We start from the raw sequence: 27414 nt of genomic DNA, 5'->3' as shown, positions 1-27414 counted from the left end.
TCACTTGCTCACACTCAGGAGGCTCGACACCTCCATGACAAAGCACCCCATCCACTATCCTAAACTTATATTCCCACCCCTATAGGATCTAGGGCAAGTTGCAAATTCAATCCAAAATTGACTTGGCAATAGGAGGCAGAGAGTGACAGTAGAGGTCTGTTTTTGTGATTGGATGCCTGTGACTAGTTCCACAGGGATAGGTGCTTGGACCCTTGATGTTTGTAATGTATGTGACTGATATCAGAATCAGGTTTATGATCACTGACATATGTTGTAAAATTTGTTGTTTGCAGCGGCAGTACAGTGCAAAATTACTATAAGTTACCAAAAAATAAATAAATAGTGCGAAAGAGGAATAATGAGGTAGGGTTCATGGACTGTTCAGAAATCTGATGGCAGAGGAGAAGAAGCTGTTTCTTAATTGTTGAGTGTGGGTTTTCAGAGCCCTGTAGCTCCTCCCCGATGGTAGTAATGAGAAGAGAGCATGTCCTGGACAGTGAGGGTCCTTAGGATGGATGCCGCCTTCTGAAGGCACTGCCTCCAGAAGATGTCCTTGATGGTGGGGAGGGTTGTGTCCATGATGGAGCTGGCTGAGTCTTACGATCCTGCACATCAGAGCTTCCACACCAGGCGGTGATTTGGATGTGGAGGTAGCAGGCATGATCAGTTAGTTTGCAGGTGACATGAAGATTGGTGGAGTTGTTGATAGTGTGGAGGGTAGTTTTAGGCTGCAGGATGATATTGATGTGTTGGTGAAATGGGCTGAGAAATGGCAGATGGAAATGGCCTGATAAATGTAAGTTGATGCATTTTGGGAAAGGGAATGAGGCTAGAAGATGCACTGTGAATTGTAGGGTCCAAGGGAGTATTGGGGGATCTTGATGTACAAGTTCAAAGATCCTTCAAAGTGGCAGCACAGGTAGATAAGGTGGCTAAGAAGCCATATGGGATACTGGGCTTCATTAGTCAGGCCATTGAATACAAGAGCAGGGAGGTTACGCTCCAACCTTACAAAACATTAGTCAGACCTCTGCTGGGGTACTGCATGCAGTTCTGGTCACCGCACTACTGGAAAGATGTAACTGCACTGGAGAGGGTGCAGAGACGATTCACCAGTATATTACCTGGGAGTGAGGGTTCCAGTTATGAGAAAGGACTGGAGAGGCTGGGTCTGTTTCTCCTGGAGCAGAAGAGATTAGTAGGGGATGTGATTGAGGTATATAAAAATTCTAAGGGGTTATAGACAGGGCAGACTGCAAGAAACTTTTCCCCTTATCAAAGGTAGATAAAATTAGCTGACATAGATTTAGGGTAGGGGATAAGAGATTTAGAAGGGGTCTGGGGGGACCCTTCTCACCCAGAGAGTGGTGAGTACCTGGAACTCACTGCCGGAGGAGTGGTGGAAGCAGAGTCACTGGCAGCATTTCAGAAGTGTCTCGACAAGCACTTGAATTGCCAAGGCATTGAAGGCTACGGGCCAAGTACTGGACGATGGGGTTACTACAGATGGGAACCCACTGGTCAGTATGGAAGTGATGGGGTGAATAGCCTGTTTCCATGCTATATGACCCTGTGACTCTATGAAACTGGTGAACAGTGGCTGCAGTGTATACTACCTACAAAATGCATTGCAGTTACTCACCCAGACTACTCCAACAGCAGCCTCCACCACCAAAAAGGTCAAGGGCAGGAAGTACATCGGAATACAACCGCCTGCAGGTTCCCTTCCAAGTTGCACATCATTCTGACTTGGAAATATATCACTAGTCCTTCATCACTGTTCAGTCCAAATCCTGGAAGTCCCTCCCCAACAGCACCGTGGGAGCACCTTCACCAGAAGGACTGCAGCAGTTCAAGAAGGCAGCTTAATCAAGGGCAATTAGGGAAGAACAATAAATGCTGGTCTTGCCATGATGCGTGGATCCTGAAAATGAAATGTACAAAATTCTTAGTGGACCTGACAGGGTGAATGCAGGGAAAATTTTTCCCTTGGCTAAGGAATTTTGAATAGGGGGCTTCACAGTCTTAGAATAAGAGATCAGCCATTTAGTGCTGAGACTAGAAATGTTTTCACTCAGAGAGCTGTGGAGACTGGTGCTGGTTTATTCAAAACAGAGATCGATAGATTTCTAGACTTCTGGATGTTAGAGGAATCGAGGGACATGGGAATAATGCGGGGAATTAGCACTAAGTCCAGCCATGATCTTGTTGAATGGCAGAGCAGGTTTGAAGAGCCAAAATGCCTACTCCTGCTCCTAGATTTTATGCTTGGATTTAATTGAAGATGTCAATTTACAATATATGTAAGGCAGTGTTCACTTGTGCATTGTGTCTGAAAGAACTCCTGGGTGATACATGGAATTCATTCTCTTTGCTCAGAAGCAGGTCACTCCTCCTTTGGTAGGGTCAGCTGTGGATGAACATAACCTTCAATGAACCCAATCCTATCCCATTACTGCAACCGCGCCCCCCCCCCCCCCGCCCCCAACTCTGGAACATAATCATGGCATCTCATGTGATCGACGCTTGTTCTGTGTTCTGCAGGTAATCTAACCCTCTCTCTGTTTTAGGAAAAACAGAACGAGAGCCAATATTTACAGGAGCACAAAGAGGAGTTGATAGAGGAGCTCGCCACTACTATAATGCAGAAGGTCTGTGAGCTCCGCACTGACGGATTCCAACAAATGTCATTGTTCCAATGCAAAACCTGAATCTTATGATATCTCGGTGTGTGGGTTTGCCACAGATTCCAGGGGATCTCGATAACTAAAGCACTATCAACACTCAGATTTGATTCCTCTCAGTATTAATCATGGGACTCAACAGTCAAAAACTGATAACACTTTTCTGGGTTATTATCTTTTAAATTGATTCACATCAAAAAGTTGTTTCGGTGAAGTTATTTCTGGTCGTTCTGGGTCCATGCCATAGGCAGCACCAAATCGCATTCTCCCAACACTCCAGTGCTGGCTCACTTCTAAACAGGCTTCCACTTAAACGACATCTCAGCCTTTATATTTGTTTGCAAAACCTCCCTGGCCTCATCCTCTCCACCTCTGTAAACTCCTACAATGCAAGAGGCTCATTCTCCTTCAATTCTGCCTTCTGTAGTGTTCGTGAGAATAATCACAACATAGCAACTGTGCCTTCAGCTGCCTAGTTCCTAAGCTCTGGAATGCCTTGTCTGAACTTAGAGTCACAGAATAGAGTCATAGCACAGAAACAGGCCCTTCAACCCAACTGGTCCATGCTGACTTAAGAGATAGGATCTGTGGGCATTTAGAGAATCATGGTCTGATTAGGGACAGCCAGCATAGCTTTGTGAAGGGCAGATTATGTCTCACAGGCCTGATAGGGTTCTTTGAGGAGGTGACCAGGAAGATTGATGAGGGTGGTGCAGTAGATGTGGTCTACATGGATTTTAGTAAGGCATTTGACAAGGTTCCACATGGTAGGCTTCTTCAGAAGGTCAGAGGGCATGGGATCCAGGGAGGTTTGGCCGTGTGGATTCAGAATTGGCTTGCCTGTAGAAAGCAGAGGGTTGTGGTGGAGGGAGTGCATTCAGATTGGAGGGATATGACTAGTGGTGTGCCACAATGGTCTGTTCTGGAACCTCTGCTTTTCATGATTTTTATTAATGACCTGGATGAGGGGGTAGAAGGGTGGGTTGGTATTGGTATTGGTTTATTATTGTCACTTGTACCGAGGTACAGTGAAAAGCATGTCTTGCAAACCGATCATACAGGTCAATTCATTGCACACTGCAATTACATTGAGTCGGTACAGAGTCCATTGATGTAGTACAGGTAAAAACAATAACAGTACAGAGTAAAGTGTCACAGCTACAGAGAAAGTGCAGTGCAATAAGGTGCAAGGTCACAACAAGGTAGATCGTGAGGTCATAGTCCATCTCATTGTATAAGGGAACTGTTCAATAGTCTTATCACAGTGGGGTAGAAGCTGTCCTTAAGTCTGGTGGTAAGTGCCTTCAGGCTCCTGTATCTTCGACCCGATGGAAGAGAAGAGAAGAGAGAATGTCCCGGATGGGTTGGGTCTTTGATTATGCTGGCTGCTTCACCAAGACAACGAGAGGTAAAGACAGAGTCCAAGGAGGGGAGGCTGGTGTCCATAATGCGCTGTGCTGTGTCCACAACACTCTGCAGTTTCTTGCGGTCCTGGGCAGAGCAGTTGCCCTACCAAGCCGGTTGGCAAGTTTGCAGACGACACAAAGGTTGGTGGTTTTGTGGATAGTGTAGAGGACTGTCAAATATTGCAGAGGGACATTGATAGGATGCAAAGCTGGGCTGAGAAGTGGCAGACGGAGTTCAATCCAGAGAAGTGTGAAGTGGTACACTTTGGAAGGACAAACTCCAAGGTGAGTACATAGTTAATGGCAGGATTCTGGGTAGTGTGGAGGAGCAGAGGGATCTGGGGGTTCATATTCACAGATCCCTGGAAGTTGCCTCACAGGTGGATAGGGTAGTTAATAAAGCTTCTGGGATGTTGGCATTCATAAGTCGTGGGATAGAGTTTAAGAGCCGCGAGGTGGTGATGCAGCTCTACAAAACAGTACTGTGTCCAGTTGTGGTCGCCTCATTATAGGAAGGATGTGGAAGTGTTGGAAAGGGTGCAGAGGAGATCTACCAGGATGTTGCCCAGTTTAGAGAGTATGCATTATGATGAGAGACTAAAGGAGCTAGGGCTTACTCTTTGGAGAGAAGGAGGATGAGAGGAGACATGATAGAGGTATACAAACTATTAAGAGGAGTAGATAGAATAGACAGCCAGCGCCTCTTTCCCAGGGAGCCAATGCTCAGTACAAGAGGGCATGGCTTTAAAGTAATGGGTGGGAAGTTCAAGGGAGATATCAGAAGGAGGTTTTTTACCCAGAGAGTGGTTGGGGCATGGAATGCCCTGTCTGGGGCGGTGGTGGAGGCAGGTACATTGGTCAAATTCAAGATATTACTAGATAAACATATGGAGGAATTTAAAATAGAGGGATATGTTGGAGGAAGGGGTTAGATAGTCTTAGGCGAGGTTTAAAGGTCGGCACAACATTGTGGGCCGAAGGGCCTGTATTGTGCTGTACTGTTCTATGATTCTATGACTTAGGTTCCCATCTAAGCTAGTCCCATTTGCCTGCGTTTGACCCATATCCCTCGAAACCCTTGCTATTCATGTACCTGTCCAAGTGCCTTTTAAGTGTTGTTCTGCCACTACTGCTCCTTTAAGATGCTCCTTTAAGCCAGCTTCTTTGAGGAAGTTTTTGGCTATCTGCCCTAATATTATCATATTTACAATGTAGAAGGAGGTCATTACAACCTATCGAGTCTGTGCTGGCTCACAGAGTGATCCCATTCTCTCTGTAACTTCTTCTCCCCACATTCCCATCAACTGCTCCAAGATTCTGCCACTCAACCACACTCCAGCAACAATTAACCCACCATCCTGCACGACTTTGAGTGGTAGAAGCATCTGGAGGAAACCCAGGCTATTACTTGGAGAATGTGCAAACATCATACAGATAGCACCCAAGGTCAGGATTGAATTTTGGTTGGTTGGGCTGTGAAGCAGCAGCTCTACCAGCTGTGCCACTGTCATGGGGGGTTAGCATTGAACTTTGTTCAGTAACCCTTCTGTAAAGGTCCAAGGGATGTCTTACTTCATTAAGGACATGATGTAATATAATCTGCTGTTGTTTGGTAGCCCACTGATACTTTCCCAGTCTGTTCCCCTTCCTGCCATTTGAGCATGTTGTACCAGAAAGGGGAAATGGGCAGTTTCCTCTCAGGCACTAGCGACAAGCTTGCAGCTCTGCTTAAGCTGCTTTCAGTGGCCGATGCATGAAGCACAAGCAGATCAAGGGAATGTTTCCCTTCCAGCTTCCTCTACCATTTTGCAGATAAGATTTTGACTTCAACAATTCCCATCCAGACCAGTTAAAGAAAAAAATGTTTTTGAGTGATTTTCTAATTCACTTCCAGATATTGCTGGAAAAGTCAACATATATTGACCACCCCTAATTGCCGAGAAGGTGGCCGTGAGCCACCTTCTTGAACCGCTGCAGTCCCTCTGGTGAAGGTGCTCCCACAGTACTGTTGGGGAGGGACTTCCAGGATTTAGACCCAGTGATGATGAAGGACTCTCCAGGATGAAGTGTGCCTTGCAGCGGGAGAATAGTTGGGTTGACACAGGCATGTGGCCTCAGGGTTCTGCAACAATCTGAGATGTTGTGTAAATTGTCTTTTCCTGGATGTGCACTAACCACATGAACTGATTTTGAGCCATCTCATTCTGGGCTTTGTCATATGATCGGCCAAAATGACCAATATGTTAACAACTCCAGGGATAGCAATATATTCATCCATCCAGATGAAGGATCTCAACCCGAAACATTGACAATTCCATTCTCCCCCCAGATGCTGCCTTACTCGCTGAGTCCCTCCAGCAACTTGTTTATTGCTCCAAATTCCAGCATCTGCAGTCCCTTGGGATTGGAAAACCTGACACAAGACAGAATAAAGAGTGGATCCCACAGCTTGTCATTACTTGATGGCAATGGCCGCTCAGAAATTTTTGCAATAGTGAAGTTGTTCACCTCTGAGCACAATTGACCCCCCACCTATTCCCCCAAAGTAAACCTTTGTTACAGATGTGCTGAAATATTGCTTGTACGTTGAGAGATACCAGGCGTTTCCTTCCATTTGTTGCAGGTGATAAAGAGGAGGAAGTCTGGGAGCGGCCTCACTGACTCCGAGTCAGATCAGGCACTCTCCCAGCGCAGGACTTCCACCAAGGAACTCGCTCAACCTTTACTTGAAAGCCGCCAGGAGATGTCAAACCTGTGGGTGAGTTACAGAATTGTCTCACCTATCCATGAAACTAAGAGGGCATCACTCTTCTACCTTTAGAAAAGAATGCTTTGTAAACTGATTTTGAAAAGGGAAAAAAAAACTGAAGTTGCTCAGGTGAAAGACCTGAAAGAATGTTTTCTCCGTGCTTAATTTACCAGCATTTTTGACTCTTATTTCAGATATCCAACATCCCCTGTGTTTCACTGTGTATACCAAAGGATTGTTTGTATATCCTTTTCTTGATTCAGAATGAGTTCACTGTCATGGGTAATTGTTCTTGCAATGAGCACAGGTGACTTTACTTTTGAAGAGATGACTAAGTGTGTCAGTGATCACAGTGTGGTTGGTGTAGTGTATATGGACTTCAGGAAAGCTTTTGACAAGGTCCCACATGCGAGTCTGGTCCAAAAGGTAAGAACCCATTGGGATCCAGGACAATTTTGCAAACTTAATCCAAGATTGTCTTGGTAATAGGAGACAGAGGATGATGGTGAGGGTACTTTTGTGATTGTAAATCTGTGACCCATGGTGTATCAGGGAGATCATGGAGTCATACTGCATGGAAACAGGTCCTTCGGACCACCAAGTCCATGCTGACCATCAACCATCCATTTACACCTCTTCCTGCACTGATCCCATTTTATTCTCCCCACATTCCCATCAACTCTCCCCAGATTCTACCACTCACTCACACATGAGGGGCAACTTATCAGAAGCCAATTAACCAACAAACCTGCATGTCTTTGGGATGTGGGAGGAAACTGGAGTTCCTGGAAGAAATGTACGTGGTCACAGAGAGAATGCGCAAGCTCCACACAGACAGCACCGGAGGTCAGGATTGAACCTGGGTCTCTGGAGCTGTGAGGCAGCAGCACCTTCTGCAGCACCACAATGTCATTCGACGCTGGGACCCTCACTGTTTTTATATAAACTAACTATTTGGATATGAATATAAGAGTAATGCTTAGTAAGTTCACTGCAATGTGAATATTGATAATGAGGTAAGATTGTGTTTGACTACAGAACAATATTGATGAGTTAGTGATGCGGGTGAAATGTAATCCTGAAAAATGCAGGGTGATATATTTTGGGATGACTAGTAAGGCTAGAGTACACACCATGAGTGGTGGGGTCCTAGGGAGTATTAAGAAATGGAGGACCATCAGTGTACAAGTCCAAGGATCCCTGAAGATGGCAGTGCAGGTAGATGGGGTGGTGAAGCAGACTTATGAAATGCTTGCCTTCATTAGCTGGGACACAGAATATAAGAGCAAGGTAATTGTGGTCCAACTATATAAGACATTTATTAGTTCGCAGTTGGGGTACTATGTTAATAGAGTCACAGAATACAGAAGGAAGCCCTTCGACCCCTCATATTCCCGCCAACTATCAAGTATCCATCTGTATTAATCCCATTTTCCAGCCTTTGACATTCTAGTTGTCAAACATCTAGATATCCATATCCATATAGCAAACACCTGATATCCATAACCAATGCCTTCAACTTAAATAAGGGTGGTTATGAAGCTATTATGGTAGAGTTGCCTGGAGTGGACTGGATAAATAGACTAAAGTATGCGTAAGTGAATGAACAGTAGTGCATACTTAAACTAGTTCATAACATTCAGCAGAAGTTTATCCCAATTTGCAAGCAGGTTCCCACAAAAGAGATGACCCATCTGCAGTTAACAAAGGAGGTCAAGGAAAATATTAAATCAGAGAGTAGAGCATATGGGTGGAAAGGGCTAGTGGTGGATCAGATCACCGAGAATTTTACAAGAACCAGCACAAGAGGCTAAGGAGTTAATAAAGAGGGAGAAATTTAATTGTTATCACTCGCCAATTTTCTCAAAACAATGGCTTCAATGGATATATAAAGGGAAGTGGGTAGCTCGACTGAGGAATTAATAGTTGTCAGATGTTGAATCAATACACAGTGGAAGACTCTGAAAACTTCCCAAAGATTTCTTATGGGCTAGTTTCAAACACTTGTAACAAGAACATGTAACAATCACTACCAAGAGAAACAAAGTACTAGAAAAACTAATGGGACTAAAGTCAGAGAGATCAACTAGTCCCGAGGGTTTTAGAGAAAGCATCTACGGAAATAGTGGAGCCATTCATAGGTTTTCAAAACTCACTGAGTTCCAGAAGGTAACACTGGATTGGAAAACCATAAATTTGACTTCTTGTTCAAGAAGGGAGGGAGACAATGAGTAGGAAACTACAGGCCTGTTGGCTTAACATCTGTTAATGGCAAAGTGCTGGAGAAAATGTCTCCCTCCTTATTAACTCCTTAGTCTCTTGCTGCTGGTTCTTGTAAAATTCTGATCTGATCTGATCCATCACCAGCCCTTTTCACCCCATATGCGCTATTCTTTGATTTAATATTTTCCTTGACTTCCTTTGTTAACTGCAGATGATTCATCATTATAATCAAAGTAGAAATATCTAGTCATGTAATCAAATCAAGTCAATGTGGTTTTATGAAAGAGAAATCCTGTTTGACAAATTTGCTACAATTCTTTGAGTATATAACAAGCAGAATCAATAGAGGGGAACCATAGATGTGGTGTATTTGGAGATTCAGAAGGTATTTGACAAGGTGCCACATAAAAGACTGGTCCACAAGATAAGAGGACAAGGTAATGGGGGAAGTGTGTTAGTGTGAACTTAAGATCACACAGAGGATACACAGAATAAATGGGTCCTTTCCAAGGTGGGAGGATATATCTAGTGGAGTATCCCAGGGATCAGTTCTTGTCGCTTAATTATTTATTATTTATATCAATGGCCAGTGTAAGGTATCTACGTTTGCTGATGACACAAAAATAGGTGGGAGGGCATGTTGCGATAAGGATATTGTAACTCTGTGACAGGATATAGGTAGATTGAATGAATGGGCTAAAACTTGGTAAATGGAGTTTAACGTGGGAAAGTACAAGGTCATGCACTTTAGTAAGAGGAATCTAAAAACAGACTATTATCTAAATGGAGAAAGATTGCAGATGAGCAAAGCATGGAGGGATCTGGGTGTTCTTGTGCATGAATCACAAAATAATTAGCAGACCGGTGCAGCAAGTGGTTAGGAAAGCCAATGACATATTGGCCTTTATTACATGGAGTTGAGAAAAAGGAAAGTATTGTTACCATTGTACAGGGTGTTGGTGAGGCCATACATGGAGTACACAGTTTTGGACCCATTGTTTAGCAGAAGATATACAGACATTGGAAGCAGTCTAAACAACTCATGAGTCGAATTCCAAGGATGGATGGGTTGTCTTATCACAAACAGCTGGAGAAATTAGATCTATGTTCTTCAGAGACATGACAGGATAGATGTCAAAGTGTTTCCACTAGTGGGAGAATTGTGGATGAGGAGACATGACAGCAAGGTTAGGGTGTGGTCATTTAAAACCGAGGTGCATAGGAATGTCTTCATGCAGAGGGTGGTGAATCTCTGGAATTCTCTGCCCCAGAGGGCTGTGGAGGCTGGATCACTGGGGGTATTTAAAGACAAAAGTAGATAAATACTGTATGTGAAAGATCAGGGAATTGAGGGCTATGGGGAACTGGCACAGAGAGGAGATGAGGCCTGTGGCAGATCAGCCATGATATTGGGGCCAGGTCTGAGGGGTCAGGTGGCCTTCTCCCATTAGTCCTTCATTAGTACTTATGACAAATTGGTATTGGTATTGGTTTTTTATTGTCACTTGTACTGAGGTACAGTGAAAAACTTGTTTTTCATACCGATTGTGCAGGTCAATTCATTACACAGTGCAGTTACATTGAGTTAGTACAGAGTGCCTCGAGGTAGTACAGTTAAAAACAATAACAATACAGAGTAAAGTATCACAGCTACAGAGAAAGTGCAGTGCAATAAGTTGCAAGGTCACAACAAGGTGCATTGTGAGGTCATAGTCCATCTCATTGTATAAGGGAACCGTTCAATAGTCTTATCATGGTGGGGTAGAAGCTGTCCTTAAGTCTGGTGGTACGTGCCATCAGGCTCCTGTATCTTCTACCCCATGGAAGAGGAGAGAAGAGAGAATGACCCGGGTGGGTGGGTCATGGTGAAATGACCTAAAATGCAGCACCACTAGTTGTTGGCCACCAATGTCATCCCCTCAGGAAATTAAGACATTATATGTGCCTGTGCTGCTGATTAATTGAGTTTTGTTGTCAAAGCAAGAGTCATGCATCTGTGGCACGTGATGCAGAGGAAGTGTGAATCTCAAGTAAATCTGGGTTTGGCCTCGCTGTTTTATGCTGTGATCCCTGGCAATTTACCCCAGGGTTGTTCAGGACCAATTTAACTCTGGTTTGGTCTCTCCTTTCTACATGGGGCTTGTAAGGATGACATTCCTATGATTGTGCCCAGTAACAAAAGGTTAATTTGGAAGTCTTCACTGTTGAACTACCTGACCTGCATGAAACACTAACCCATTGTTAAACCTGTTAAAGGTTTAATTGGTCAGAATTAATTTCTACCAACTATGGCTGCATTACTGAGGGGTGCATTGCTGTGTTCCTGACTTTACTCTTGGTGTCTTTGACTTGCTGGCTACTCTTTCCCCTCCACTGCTGTGCAGAACCCACTGTTTGTGTGTTAGTTGATGGGGTTGGGGGTTCTTGTGGTGAGAAGAACACCAGTAAAAGTCACCATCAGGTTCCAGTAGGGATAAGATTGTCTTTGATTGCCAGTGCTAAATGTACAGATGCACAAATGGCTGCCCTCTACCTCCTGGCATTCAAGACACAACCAACTTACAAAGGGATGGTGAGAGGTCCAGTAATTAGTGGTTATGTTACCAGCAGATTTATACAGATGTGAAACTGCTGGATTGCTCTAAAACCCAGCTGGTTTGGGAAAGAAAATCTGTGGTCCACAGCCTCGACATGACTTTAACTGCCCTCTGAAAGGGCAGTTAGTGATTGGTATTAAATGCTGGGCTTGCCAGAAACATTTCCCCTGTGAGAAAGGTTGAAGGAAGGTAGAACAACTGCTCCAATAATGGAAGGAGTCAACCTTCAGACACTGCACTTCTTTGAAACTGCTGACTTTGTACTTGCTAATGAAGCAATCAAACAGGCTGATGAATGTTCCTGCTGAGTTGTAAATCATGAACGGCTGACACTCAATTAAGGGTCTTGCGCATTTACTTGCTGTTAATAATTATTTTATGCTCAATCCTGACTGGTTAAGTAGTACCATGCAGAAGCTTAATTTGTATTTCCTTTTGCTCTGATCAATGATTTTTTTGGAACACTGTGGCTGGAAGCTGGCCACAACACCATCGACTCTCATACACAAAGTGTCAGTTTACTTGGTTATTTTTCTATAATGCAACAGGAGCACAGTCCAAAAAATATTTTATAGGTTCCAGAGTTCTTTCACAGATATGAAAGGTACATATCAATGTAAGCCTTTCTTTAAAAGTATACTTTACAAAAGTCATGTAGTCCTACAGCTCAGGAGCAGGTCCTTTGACGCATCGTCCGTGTCAACCGTCAAGCATCCATTACCATCAACTCCCCCAAGATGCTCCCACTCATCTCCACACTAGGGGCAATTTACAGCAAGCAGTTAACCTACCAATCTTCAGGTCTTTGGAATGTGGGAGGAAACCAGAGTACTCAGAGGAAACCCATGCAAATACGGAGAGAACGTGCAAGCTCCACACAGACAGCACCGGAGGTCAGGATTGAGCTAAGTGGTTTCTGTTACATCTCAGCCCACTTGGATCATGCTGTTTTCACCAGGCATCCAGAGGCAGTGTTACATTCTGAGGTTCTGGTAAGTGAGGAATCGGAGAGTCCTTTGGCCTCGAACAAACACAGCCAAGCACTCAAATCATGGACCAGGCTGAAGAGGCTGGGACCCTACTTCCAATCAGGTGTCCTGCAATCATTGTTCACAATGTGGTCTCCTCTACTCTAGAGAAACCAAACACACATTGGAGACACAAGAGACTGCAGATGAAAGGCCTGGATAGAGTGGACGTGGAGAGGATGCTTCCATCAGTAGGAGAATCTAGGATCTGAGGGCACAGCCTCAGAATAAAAAGGGATGATCATTTAAAATTGGGATGAGGAGGAATTTCTTCAGCCAGAAGGTGGTGAATCTGTAGAATTCATTGCTACAGAGGGCTGTTGAGGCCAAGTCATTGGGTGTATTTAAGACAGAGATTGATAGGTTCTTGTTTGGTAAAGGGGCTAAGGGTTACGGGGAGAAGGTAGGAGAATGGGGTTGAAAAAAATTAGCCATGATTGATTTAACAAATTTGACAATTTGACAAATTCCCTTTATCCTATCCATACCCCCCAACCTTCTCTTCAACTTGAAAATAATCTGCCTCTCTTTCCCAATTCTGACAAAGGGTTTTCCACCTGAAACCTTAACTCTGTTCCTCTCTCCACAGAAGCTGCCTGACCTGCCGAGTGTTTACAGCATTTTCTGTTCTTATTTTATACAACCACAAATAGGTTTCTCTAAACCCCTGTGCTTTACCCATCAACCATTTTCCAGCTTCTAATCATTTTACATTTTACATTTTACAATACATTTTACAATCTATGGACTGTCTAGCTACCTCTGTCTAAACCTTGGGATGCAGATTATCAGCTTCTGGGGATTTATCAGGTTTCAGTCCCATTAGTTTCTCCAATATCTTTTTCTACTGACACTAATTTCTTTCAGCTTCTTATTTATGTCAGGTGTATTTTCCGTAAGGTTTTCTATATTTACTTCCATGATAACCAACACACAATTTTTGCTGAATTTCTGTGGCATTTCCTTATTCTACAATATAATTTTTCCTGTCTGTCAATGAGGGCAGGTGATAGACATGGTCTATATGGACCTCAGTAAGGCTTTTGAGAAAGTTCCATGTGGTAGGCTGCTTTGGAAGATTAGAAAGCATGGAATCCAGGGAGAGCTGGCTGGTATGGTATGCACGATTGGCTTGATGGTAGGAAGCAGAGAATTTACAAGGCATGGTTAGTAAATTTGCAGATGACACTAAAGCAGCTGGTATCATGTACACTGAAGAAGGTTATCAAAAATTACATGGGCATCTTGATCAGTTGGGTAAGTGGGCCGAGGAATGGCAAATGGAGTTTAATTCAGATAAGTGCAAGGTGTTGCATTTTGGAAAGTCAAATCAAGGTAGGACTTTCACAGTGAATGGTAGGGCCCTGGGAAATTTCGTAGAACCTTGGAGTTCAGGTACATGGTTTCCTGAAAGTGGAGTCACAGATAGACAGGGTGGTGAAGAAGGCTTTTGGCACACTAGCCTTCATCAGTCGGGGCATTGAGTATGGAAGTTGGGACAGTTGTACAAGATGTTGCTGAGGCAGCATTTGGGATATTGTGTTCAGCTTTGGTCACTCTGCTATAGGAAAGATGTCATTAAGCTAGAAAGAGTGCAGAGGATATTTATGAGGGTGTTGCCGGGACTCAAGGGACCGAGTAATGGAGAGAGATTTCATAGGCTGGGACTTTATTCATTGGAGCACAGGAGACTGAGGGGTGATCTTATAGGGGTGTATAAAAATAATGAGGGGCATAGATAGAGTGAATACGCACAGTCTTCTTCCCAGGGTTGGGGAATCAAGAACTAGAGGATATAGGTTTAATGTGAGAGGGGAGAGATTTAATAGCAACCTGAAGGGCAAAATTTTACACAGAGTGTGGTCAGTATATGGAATGAGCTGGCAGAGGAAGTGGTTGAGGCAGGTAAATTAGCAACTTTTAAAAGACAGTTGGACAGGTGCATGGATAGGAAGGGTTTAAAGGGCCAAACGCAGGCAAATGGGACTAACTTGGATGGTGCATCTTGGTCAGCATGGACCAGTTGAGCCAAAGGGCCTGTTTCCATTCTCTATGATTCCATGACAGGGCAGCACCGTGGTGCAGCACGAGTTGCAGCTGTCTCACAGTTCCAGAAACCTGGGTTCCATCCTGACCCGTGGTGTGATTCTGTGTGGAATTTGCACGTTCTCCCTGTGACCACGTATGTTTCCTCCAAGTGATCCAGTTTCCTCCCACGTCCTAAAGACGTGCGGGTTGTTAGGTTAAGTGCCTGCTGTAAATTGCCCCTAGTGTGTGGGTGGGTGGTAGAATCTGCAGGCGGCTGGAATTGGAATTGGTATTGGTTTATTATTGTCACTTGTACCAAGGTACAGTGAAAAACTTGTCTTGTGCATTGAGGTAGTACAAGGTAAAACAATACAGAATGCAAAGTAAAGTGTCACAGCTACAGAGAAAGTGCAGTGCTGGTAGACAATAAAGTGCAAGGTCATAATGAGGTAGATTGTGAGGTCAAGAGTCCATCTTATCATACAAGGGAACCATTCAATAGTCTTATAAAAGTGGGATAGAAGCTGTCCTTGAGCCTGGTGTTTTCAGGCTTTTGTATCTTCAACCAGATGGGAGAGGGGAGAAGAGAGAATGTCCTGGGTGGGTGGGGTCTTTGATTGTGCTGGCTGCTTGACCAAGACAACGAGAGGTGTAGACAGAGTCCATGGAGGGGAGGCTGGTTTCTGTGATATGCTGAGCTGTGTCCACAACTCTCTGCAGTTTCCTGTGGTCCTGGGCAAAGCAGTTGCTATACCAAGCCATGATGCATCCAGATAGGATGCTTTCCATGGTGCATTGATAAAAGTTAGTGAGTGTCAAGGGGGACATGCAAACTTGTTTAGCCTCCTGAGGAAGCAGAGGCGCTGGTGAGCTTTCTTGGCCATGGCGTTTGCGTGGTTGGACCAGGACAGGCTACTGGTGATGTTCACTCCTCGGAACTTGAAGCTCTCAACCCTCTCGACCTCAGCACCGTTGATGTAGACAAGTGTATGTGCACTGCCCCCCTTCCTGAAGTCAACGACCAGCTCTTTTGTTTTGCTGACATTGAGGGAAAGGTTGTTGTCATGACACCATGTCACTAAGCTCTCTATCTCCTTCCTGTACTCTGACTCATCGTTATTTGAGATATGACCTACTACGGTGGTATCACCTGCAAACTTGTAGATGGAGTCAGAAGGGAATCTGACCATGCAGTAAAGAGTGTATAGGGAGTAGAGAAGGGAGCTGTGGACACAGCCTTGTGGGGCACCAGTGTTGAGAATAATCATGCTGGAGGTGCTGCGTCCTATCCTCACTGATTGTGGTCTGTTGGTCAGAAAGTCAAGAATCCAGTTGCAGAGGGAGGTGTTGAGTCCCAGGTCTCGGAGTTTGATGATGAGTTTGTTTGGAATTTTAGTATTGAAATCAGAGCCGTAGTCAATAAACAATAGTCTAACGTAGGTATCTTTACTGTCCAGATGTTCCAGAGATGAGTGTTGATCGACCTGTGAGAGAGAACCGGTTACAGGGAAATAAGTGGGGAAATGGCATTGAGGGGATTGCTCTGAGAGCTGGCATAGACTTGATGGGTTGAATGGCCTCCTTCCATGTCATAAGGAAACATGGAATATGAACTTTAGGAGTCTCACAGTAACATTTACAATCATTTCCTTCGTGTGTTTCTGCAAAAACTGTTTTTATGCTTCTTGCTCAATGACTCTCATATTCTACTTTCCTCTTCCTCATCAGATTCTTGATCCTTCTCTGCTGAATTCTGACATTTTCCAATCTTCAGGCTTTTCGTTCTTTTTGGAAACATTATAGTCTTTCCTTTGATCAAGTGCTATCTTTAAATTCTCATGCTTGCCACGGCTGAATCGCTTTTCCTGTTTGTTTTGAGCCTAAAAGGGATTTTTTCTCCTCCTCTTCCCCCTCCTCCCTCTTTCCTCCTCTTTTAGTTTCAAGGATAACTTGCTGCCACTCTGGTTCTGTAAGTTCCAGGGTGTCTGATGAGACCAATGTGTGAATCACAAACTCTTCCACAGCTGGGACAGGCGGCAGCTGACAGGAGGAATGGAGAGGGTACTTTAGGAAGTGCTCCGCCCCTTTCACCACTTACATAGGGCTACTGTGTACCCTCACAGCTCAGCCCGGAGATTCTCAATACCGTCCCGGATGTTCTTTCTCAACTTTGAGCAGTCATGAGCCAGGGATTCTCAGAAGTCAGTGAGGATGTTGCATCTCAAAGGAAACTTTGAGCACATCCTTGAATTTTTTTCCTCAGTCCACCCGGGAATCTCATCCTACAACAGAACTCGGAATGTAGAGTCCTGTTTTGTGGACTCTGGTGTTGGATATGCAGTCAACGTGGCCCGCCCTACATAGCCAACTGAGAGCCACTGGGGCCTCAGTACTGGGGATGTTGGCTTGTGAGAGGATGCTGACTTTAGTACGCAAATCACTACACAAAAAGATGTATTTCACTGTGTGTTTCAATGTACATGTGACTAATAAAGATATCTTTCCAGTGAACTTGGAGGATCTTGTGGAGATACTGGTGATACCCTTTCAGTGTCTTGAGATGCCTGATGTAGGTGTCCAGGTCTCAGAAACATATGGGACAGGAATCAATGTGGTCTGGTAGACCATGAGTTTTATGCCAGGTCTGAGGTCTTGATCTTCAAGTCCTTTCTTTCCATTATCCAAAGCCTAGACTGGTGCATTGAAGGGGGTGGTCAATTTCAGCACTGAGACTGCCTTCACCAACAGGTGCCTCCCAAGAAATGGGAAGTGGTCCATGTTTTCCAGTGTCTTGCTGTGAACCTTTATTATTGAAGACAGTGAGGTGCAGCAGGGTCAGGTTGGTAGAGGACATTTGCCTTGTGGATGTTGAATACAAGGTCCGTCCTCTTGAGACTGAGAGGTGATCTCATAGAGGTGTATAAAATCATGAGGGGCATAGATAGGGTGTATGCACACAGTCCTTTTCCCAGAGTTGGGGAATCAAGAAACTAGCGGGCCACAGGTTTAAGGTGAGAGGGGAGAGATTAAATAGTAACTTGAGAAGCAACTTTTTTACACAAAGGGTGATATCTATGTGGAATGAGCTACCAGAGGAAGTGGTTGAGGCAGGTACATTAACAACTTTTAAAAGACAGTTGGACAAGTTCATGGACTGGAAAGGTTTAGAAGGTTATGGGCCAAACGCTGGCAAATGGGACTAGCTTGGATGGGGCATCTTGGCTGGCATAGACCAGTTGGGCTGAAGTGCCTGTTTCCAGATTCGATGAGTCTATAACTCTTGTGTGCTTTGAACAAGTTGACAAAGGCTTGGAGCCTGGCTTCTGGGCATATACAATTGCAAATGTCCTCTGCTTTCTGCAGTTCAACTGTTGAGGTTTGGGTGATCTTGGTTCTGGACTATAGTCACCAGAGTCTGAACATCAGTTCTTCTCCCATGTGAAGTTTGTTGGGGGCCAGGGGCAATGTTGCAGCAAGGAAGACTGAGAAAAGTGTTGGGGCAATGACGGAGCCTTGACTGAATGTGAAGCTGGCTCTGTTGTAGACGGATTGGTTAAGATTATGGAGCAAACATAAAATTCCTTACAATGTTTTGATGCTTCATTGCTGAATTTTGAAATGTTTCCAATCCTCCGACTCACTGCTCTTTTTGGTGACATTATCACCCTTTCCCTTTAATCTAATACTAACTTTGAACTTTCTTATTAGCTATGGCTGCATCATTTTTCCTGTCCATTTTGTGTTTTAAAAACTATATTCATTTGTTGTAAACTATCTTAAAGTTTGTTTCATTTGTTGTTTACTGTCATTCCTTTTAATGTAGTTTCTACCAGAGGCCTCACACCATCATTATTTGGATTTTAAGACACTGGTTTTAGATTGAACTAAGTTGCTTTCATAATGTATATAACATTCTATCATATTGTGATTACTGTTCTCTAGAAGCCCCTTATCTATAGATTACTGATTAACTCTTTCTCATTATACCATACTAGAGACCTCTACAGCACAAAAACAGGTCTTCGGCCCAACTCGTCCAATGCCGACCAAGATGCCTGTCTATGTTAATCCTATTTGCCTGTATTTGGCCCATATTCCTCTAAACCTTTCCTATCCATGTACCTGTTGAAATGTCTTTTAAATGTTGTTCTTGTACCCGCCTCTACCACTTCCTCTGGCAGCTCGTTCCACATACCCACCACCCTCTGTGTGAAAAACTTACCCCTCAGATCCCCTTTAAATCGTTCCTCTCTCACTTTAAACTTATGCCCTCTAGTTTTTGACTCCTCTACTCTGGGAAAAAGACCGTGTTTATCTACCCTATCAAGATTTTATAAACCTCCATTAGGTCACCCCTCAGCCTCCTTCACTCCAACGAAAACAGTCCCAGCCTTTCAAATCTCTCCTCTTAACTCAAGCCCTCCAGTCCAGGCAACATCCTTGTGAATGTTTTCTACACCTTTGCGAGCTTAATCACATCCTTCCTATAGTATGGCCAACCAGAACTGCACACTATACTCTAAGTGCAATGGAGTCATGTGACCTCAGATGCTAGAATCTGGAACAACAAATAATCTGCTGGAAGAACTCAGCGGGTCGAGCAGCATCTGTGATGCAGACTTTTAACCTGAAATGTCAACAATTCTTTTACGACCTGCTGAGTTCCTCCTGCAGATTGTTTGAAACTCTAAGTGCAGCATAACCAACAATTTGTATAACTGTTTCTAGTTCTTGATTTTTTGAGCTGTGTTGCTTTTATCCCATCTATTATCAGCTCTACCCCTTCTGAAATCTATCTCTTCTGAAATGTAAGCATCCTCGAATAACCAGTTGCGAACCTTGATCACTTTACAAACATGCTCTGTATTGGCCCTTATATCAGACCTTTGGACATTAATTCATCTGTCTTGTTACAAATGCAAACGTGTATTCAGAAGAAGAGTGCAGCAGTGACTACGTCTTAAGAAATACTTTATTCCCTGTGAAATAATTCATGATGTCCTGTGAAGGATTCCTTTCACTTTCAATCTCTGTGATTGAGCCAAGATGGGCTCCATGTTGTAAGCTGACCTCCATCTAACACTGACAGGCCATCAGTGTACGACTTTCACTGCTCTTTTGCTTTGAGTTTTTGACAATCTTCTTGCCCCAACTCACCTCTTCAAAGTCGATGAATTCTGAAGAACTTGCAGAATAAACCTTGTCTGAATGTTAGATCCCACTCTACTGGTATGAATTGGCAAGGAAGTGCTTCACAGTTTTTTAAATCACAATATTACAGGCAGATATCTCTTGTAAATTAATAACCATGGAGGGATTCAAATACATTTTGTTCAGTGGGCATGGATTCCTGGAGCCCTGCTCCACCTAACAGCAGCACTTACTATTGATTGACTTCCTGACACTATTCAGCACACACATAGAATCTATCCTTCCCAAGAGCTGACATGTTATTGCAGAGGTGATTCCCCTTTGCCTTGGTATTGCTGCCTTGGGCAGCTATTATTCGTGAGTAACATTGCATAGTAAATGGCTCAGTTTTACAATCTATTACCTGTAGGAGGCAGCCATCTCATGAGAGACTGAGGCATACAGGTACATAGTTCCCCGAAAGTGGAAACACAGGTAGACAGGATATTGAAAAAAGCATTTGGCAGGAGTTGGGACATCATGTTATAACTGTGCAAGTCATTGGCGAGACTATACTTCGAGTATCATGTGCAGTTCTGGTCACCCAGCTATAGGATAGGTATCATTAAGCTGGAAAAGGTCCAGAAAAGATTCATGAAGATGTTATCATGACTGGAGGGTTTGAGTTAAAAGGAGAGGCTGGATATGCTGGGACTTTCTTTCCCTGGAGCATAGGAAGTTGAGGGGTGACCTTATAGAGGTATATAAAATCATGAGGAGCATAGATAAGGTGGATGGTCACAGTCTTTTTTCCAGGGCAGGGAAGTCTAAAACTAGAGGGCATGGGTTTAAGGTGAGAGAAGAAAAATTTTAAAGGGAACCTGAGGGGCAAATTTTTCTACATAGAAGGTGGTGGATATATGCAACGAGCTGCCAGAGAAAGCTGTGGAGATGGGCACAATTACAATGTTTAGAAAACTATTTGGACAGGTACATAGATAAGAAGGGTTTAGAGGGATATGGGCCAAACGTGGGCAAATGAGAGACACAAAAAATTCTGCAGATGCTGGAATCTGGAGCGACACACACAAAGTGCTGGAGGAACTCAGCAAGTCAGGCAGCATCTATGGAGGGAAATAAACAGTCATATGAGACTAGCTCAGATAGACATCTTGGCCGGCATGGATGAGATGGGTTGAAGGGCCTGTTTCCGTACTGTATAACTCTATGGCTCATCTCAATGTGTGCTGAGTTACTTTGTGTACTTAGCTTGTTATATGGTTAGTGAATGTCATTAAGTGGGGAGGTTCAGATCTGTTTCCCCGCTATTCACTGGAAATTTAGAGAGTCACAGAGTCATACAGCACAGAAACAGGCCCTTCAGCCCACAATGTCCATGCTGACCATCAAGTGCCCTTCTATACTTATCCAGTGTACCAGCACTATATACTATCCTTCTATGCTAATACTATCAAGTACCTTCTATGCTAATCCAATGTAGCAGCACTTGTTCCTCAGCCTTCTATGCCTTGGCAATTTAAGTGCTCATCTAGATGTTTCTTAAATGTTGTAGGAGTCTCTGCCTCCACCACCCCTTCAGATGATATATTCCAAAGTCCAACCACCCTCTCAGTAAAAAGAAATTCTTTCTCATATCCCCTTTGTCCTCATTTGAATGTAAACTCTTTCAAGTAATCAGATGTGCACATGTTCAAGGCTATGAACTATGGGAAGATGCTATGATAATGCTGTCAGGCTGAAGTTATACTGTTCTCAGTGCAACTCATTCCCCAGCAAGAGAGTGCGTCTTGGTGGGGCTATCATAACAGAAGGCATTAGCCCTCACTAATTTCCCAAGTTTACCAAATATGTCAAATATTTCCTCCCTACGCAGAGAATGTGGCCGGCCACAAGCTGTTGGGATTGGCTGCCCGAGTCATCCAGTGCAAAGGCACTGACTGCAAGATGATAGTCCAGCACTCACTTGACCTTAGTGGTGATAGAATAAACATCAGCAGAGCCTGGCCTGCAGTGAAGTTCTCTGGAGTCTCAACCAAATGCAGCCCTACCAAATCAATGAGCAGTCTGTGAATGCAGCACTTAAAATGAAGCTATCCTTAAATTAATATCTTTAGTCAAGAAGTCTTTCTGACAATGTTGAGTGATCAGACAGCTTCTCTGAGGTTGCTGTGAGTAGTACATCATCATATTAAAAAGACTCAGCACCCCTTCTGACTGATGATTCCTGGTGCAAGGCTACTCTGTGGAATGGAGAGTTATCTGCTTAAGTGTTTTGCTGTAATATAAAATTCATTGCTTTAGTCATTATTCATTATGCTCATTAAACTAAACATGTTTGCCCTGGGTATTTTTGATATGTCAGTTTCAATCAATATATTAGCTGTATTCTCCAAATTTTAAATGCAAAATTAAGTTGAACATACTTTGCTGAATTAGTCAGCCTGAGCATTTAATGTAGCCCTGCTGTGTTATTTACATGTTGTGGTAAGCTAGGCTATACATGTTAATTTTGTTCGACTCTATCCCAATTAATTTGCGTGATGGTAAATTGGCAATTTCCATATTAATAGTCTCATAACACTAGCAGCCTTCCTCTTAGGAACATAAGTTCTTCATTAATGTTTTTCTTTGATGGAAAGTTCAAGTTAGATTTACATCAGGTGTGCCCAAATAGTCATTTTAATGCATTACTAAGATTACTGTGTGTGCGGTTTATCCAAATGAACCTACTCCATCAGGAAATCTACATCATTTTAGATAAATGTATCAGGAAACAGATTAACTGAGCCAATCTTAAATCTCCAACTAAGACAGTGATTTCTGTGATCACAATTTCTCCAGGTAATGTGTGTAGTTGCATCTGTCCTCACTGGCTTTGTACAAGATCCATCCAGCTCCTGCCCCCTCTTCCACTTTCTTCATCTGAGTCATACCACATTGTGCACAACTTTGGCCAAAGGTCCTTTTAGCTAGGCATGTCCATGAGTGTAGTCCATGTGATCATGGATCAATGTAGGTCAGCTCCTGCTAGGGACTCAAACTACTTAAAACATTTTATTGTCAGGAAAATAGCTGTAAACACGCAAGGGGCAAGGCCTTCTATTCAGCCGCTGTACATTTCTGCTGGAGTCTGCTTAGCAATTTTTAATGTAATAACATTGGATATTTATGGAAGAAATAAAGCCTTTTTTCTTTAAGTGATACATTGCAATTGTTTGGAAGCATTGTCACATGTCAAAAAAGGTTTTACAGCTGTTTTGTTACATGAGAGCGATTCTGTGTGTGCCACCACCTTTTGTCACCGTCTGTAGTGCGGTTGGGATTAGCTATGTGGTTGTTACTGGACCAGTTTCCGGAGGTCTGGACCTTGAGTTCAAATCCTACCACAGCAACTTTGAATTTAAACTGAGCTAATTAAATCTGACTTTAAAAGTTGACCAGCAAAACTACCAGATTTGTAATGAAAACAATCTAGTTTAGCAATATTTGGAAGTGCCCTGTATGTGACTCCAGAGCTCATGGATTCTTTAACTGTCAGAGCAAGCCATAAATCAGGAGACATTTGCAATTAGTTCTATGTGGTGTCCTGGCCAGCAATACCCATACCTTCGAGTCATAGAGTCATACAGCACAGAAACAGGCCCTTCAGCCCACTATGACCATCAAGTACCCATCTATACCAGCACTTGCTGCATGCTCCATTATGCCTAGTGAATATTTCAGTATCTGGAGATTTAAGGAGAGATTTTATAATGCAAACAATGTTTTAAAAATTTGCCTTCACAGGTTTGTTGATAAACTAGCTTAAAGCACCTCTTTGGGAAAGCACTGCATTAAACATCTTCCAGCCCTTTTTGGAGATCTTCACACAACACTCTTGCACCTCTGGATATGATTCACAGCCTATTCCCTATTTGGCAGCTGAGGAGGGCACCCCTGCCAGAAGGATACATTGTGGGGTCAAAAGTTTCCCCAGAAATGTTGGATCTTTCAAATCTGACTCCAATTGGGATCCTTCATTTGATAAAAGAAGAATTCACTCATTTCATAACTGGGAAGCCATTGGGCTAAAATCTAGGCCCAGAGTGTTATAGCACCTGCCCGGTCAAGCTATTGGCAGAAAGCAGTTGTCAAACTGAGCCTGAGCTGTACTCTGCTAACCATGTGGCAGCATTGCCTCATGTAAGTCGGACTTCCTCTCTCATCTCGGTCTTGATGCTTTTCTTCCTCTTCATAACTCCTGCACAGTTCTGTCAGAGTGCTGCACTCCATTGCCTTTTGCATCTGACGGTAAACACAGTCTTCAATTGCTTTCTTGGTTGGTGTAGAAGATCCTGTGTTACTGATTTGAACCAGGAAATTCTCCCTGGCATCTGGGGCCAGTGTTGGTCTCTAAATCAATTTTTTTTTTAGGAACAGATTATTTGGCCATTATCTCATTGCTGTTTGTGGGATTTTGTTGTGTGTGAATTGGCTGTTATTTTCCTAAATTACAACAGTTCAGAAGTATTTCATGCCTGTAAAGTGCTTTGAGATGTGCTGAAGGATATGAAAGGTTCTACAGAAATGCTGGCTTTCTTTTCTGCCTGCTTGTTTTTGCGTTATTTTCCATGTCTTAGTTTTTTTTTCTTTCCATTTTTTATTTAAACAGATAAGTAGATTTAATATTGCAGAGGAAGGGGGAGAGGTGGAGGGAATATAGGGGGAGGCCTGTGATAGGTGAAAGGCAAGGGAGGAGGGATACTGAAGAAGGTGACAGAGCAAGATGAAACAGGCTGATAATGGGACAGGTGAAGAACGGTCTTGAGAAGGTGTTCAATAGGTGAAATGGAATCAGTGCCTGAAATTCTCAAAGGAAAATGCAATGAAGTGTGCAGATCTGAAATGGGAATAGAAATTGCTGCAAGTACTCATTATATGAAATTGTTGAACTGAATGTTAAGTCCTGGGGGTTGTAATATGCTAGGTCAGAAGATGAGATGTTGTTCCTCAAGCCTGCATTAAACTTCATTGGAACAGTGCAAGGGACCAAAGTCAGAGAGATCAGATTGGGATGGAAAATTAAAGTGTTGGGAGAGCGGAAGCTTGGGCCCTTTCCTAAACACTGAATGGAGTTGATCTACACAGTTGTGTTTGGTGATTCTGTTGTATTTTCATTCCCAGCTGCAGTGGAGTGTTGGGCAATTTCTGAAGGCATTTAAGGATCAAACACTTTTCTGTGACTCTGAAGTCACAGCTAGAGCAGACAAGGTAAAGGTGGGTCTTTTCCAGCAACATGAGTGAACCCGATGAGCTTTATGGCAAGCAAAAGCTGCTTGGTCACTTTTACTCAAAGATCTGTTTAAATCTGACTTCAATATATTCCCACCTGGGTGAAAAACTTCCCATCACGTTCCCTCTAAACCTCCTCCCTCTTGCACACCTACAGACCTCTTGTCTTTAATACCCCTACCATGGGAAAAAGATTTTTACTATCTACCCTATCTATGCCCCTCATAATTTTATAAGCCTCTATCAGGTCACCCCTCAGCAAGCTGAGAGAAAGAAAAAAGAAATATAGTCCGAGGTAGCATGAGGGTTTTTCAGGTCTGTTCAAGAACCCGATGGCAGTGGGGAAGAAGCTGTTGAACCTTGAGTTGCGGGTCTTCAGGCTCCTGTAGCTCCTGCCTGGTGGCAGCATCAAGAGGGCATGGCCCGGATGGTGAGGGTCCCTGGTGATGGATGTCGCCTTCCTGAGACATTGCCTCTTATAGATGTCCTCAGTGGTGAGGAGAGCTGTACCCATGATGGAACTGGCTGAGTCCACCTCTCTCTGCTCTCTCTGTGCTCTCTTGCGATCCCGTGCAATGGAGTTCCCATACCAGGCCATAATGCAACCAGTCACAATGCTTTCCACTGTATATCTTATTGAATGGCAGAACAGGCTTCAATTGGAATTCAAGGTCAACCACGTTCCTGTGGGTCTGGAATCGCACACAGGCCAGTCTGAATAGGGACAGCAGAATTCCTTCCCTGAACGAGTTTTTGATGATTCCACTACTGATTCCAACATCTTATTCCAGATTTAATTACTTGTATTTAATTTCCCAGCTGCCGTATGGGATTTGAACTTGTACCTCTCAATTACTCATCTAATAAGATTGGGAGGCCTGTACATTACTGTCAGCAAACTTGATAGAGTGAATAGCATATGTGTGTGATGTAGGTTAGGTGTAATACATCTGCAAATCTCAGAATTCAAGTCAAAAATTATCTACCAGACCCTGCAGAAAATCCAGCTGAACGTTGTGGCTGTGCTTCTAAACTGTTGCTGCTCATTTCTGCAGGTCCATCAATGTGCGTAGAATCAGAGTGAAAAGTAACACATTACTCAGTAATAATTTCTTTGCAAGGAATCTTCATTGGTGTTCCTCAAGTGATAAATTGTCACTCAGCTGTGACCTCAGGTTCACTGAAGCTTCCTCCTTTAGTAGCTGCCTGTATCACAGTGCTTTATTTGATTTCAATGGTTAGTGAATACTGTTGTGCTAACTCAGTGCTTCCTCATCTCCAGTCCATTACACTATGTGTGGTTATTGTGTTTAAAGAGGTGTATCATTGCCAGTATTGATGGAACATCTGACCATATTGGACTCGGTCAGAAATAATACCAGCCACCTCTTGCTATTTACTTTTGAAATATCCTTGCAAATATCCTGAGTGTTTGGAATACCCCAGTCATCCTATCTGACGCAGACTACCGCCTCATCCATTCAAAAACAGCCACTAAGCCCCCATCATACATTAAAGCCAACTCTCTACCAGTCACAGGACTGTTATTTTAAATACACTTACACATCTTGCTGGAACATTTTCTTCAAGAGTCATTTGAATCTGTGCTGAGCACAATTAATGCAAATGATATTTTCAGCGCATTATAGTGAATGTTAGTTTATGTGTGATTATAACATAATTATGTGTGAAACAAGGGCAGAGTGTATCGTTTTCTTCTGGCTGTTTCACGTCTGTTCCATTTGTGGCCTTATACCCGATGCATCTTGCCGTTCGGCAGTCGGAAACATCTACTACTAATGACAAACCTTGTGGCTGCTGAATGTGTTGGGCCCAAATCTATTTTACTGATTAAAAACACAGAGTCATAAACAGTTACAGCTCAGGGGATAGCCAGCTAACAAAAAATGAGGTATTCATACCAATCCCAGTTCCCAGCTCTCGAGCCTGAGCTTTGTTAAGTAAAGAGCATCAGGTGTGCATCCCGGTACTTTATGAAAGCACTGGGAGTCTCTATCTCCACTGCTTTGCAGGCAGTGAATTCTAGACCCCCAGTGTATAGAAAAAGCACTGTCCCATATAATCTTTTTACCCATTTACTTTAAATGTGTGCCCCATGGTTACTGACCACTCTGCTAAGAGATATCAGTTCTCCCAGTTTTCCCATCTGATAATCTTATACACGTTGTTAAATCTCCCCTCAGCTTCCTCTGTACCATGGAGGTTAACTTCAGCCTAGCTAATCTTTCCTCAGAGCCAGACAGCTTCAGTCCTGGC

At 43.4% G+C, this 27414-nt stretch overlaps 1 protein-coding gene across 1 annotated transcript in view; it reads left to right on the top strand.

Annotated features, from left to right (window-relative positions):
* Positions 1 to 27414, top strand: part of LOC127570976 (rab effector MyRIP-like) — a 380937-nt gene that overhangs the window by 272680 nt on the left and 80843 nt on the right. Inside the window, exons 7-8 of the mRNA XM_052016945.1 lie at positions 2571 to 2651; positions 6714 to 6848. Coding sequence (XP_051872905.1) covers positions 2571 to 2651; positions 6714 to 6848 — 216 coding nt within the window. The remainder of the gene's footprint in view (positions 1 to 2570; positions 2652 to 6713; positions 6849 to 27414) is intronic.

The sequence above is a fragment of the Pristis pectinata genome, chromosome 5 (genome assembly GCF_009764475.1).
Source record: "Pristis pectinata isolate sPriPec2 chromosome 5, sPriPec2.1.pri, whole genome shotgun sequence".
NCBI lineage: Eukaryota > Metazoa > Chordata > Chondrichthyes > Rhinopristiformes > Pristidae > Pristis > Pristis pectinata.
The sequence above is the reverse complement of the archived record's forward strand: the minus strand, read 5'-3'. Positions and strand labels throughout refer to the sequence as shown.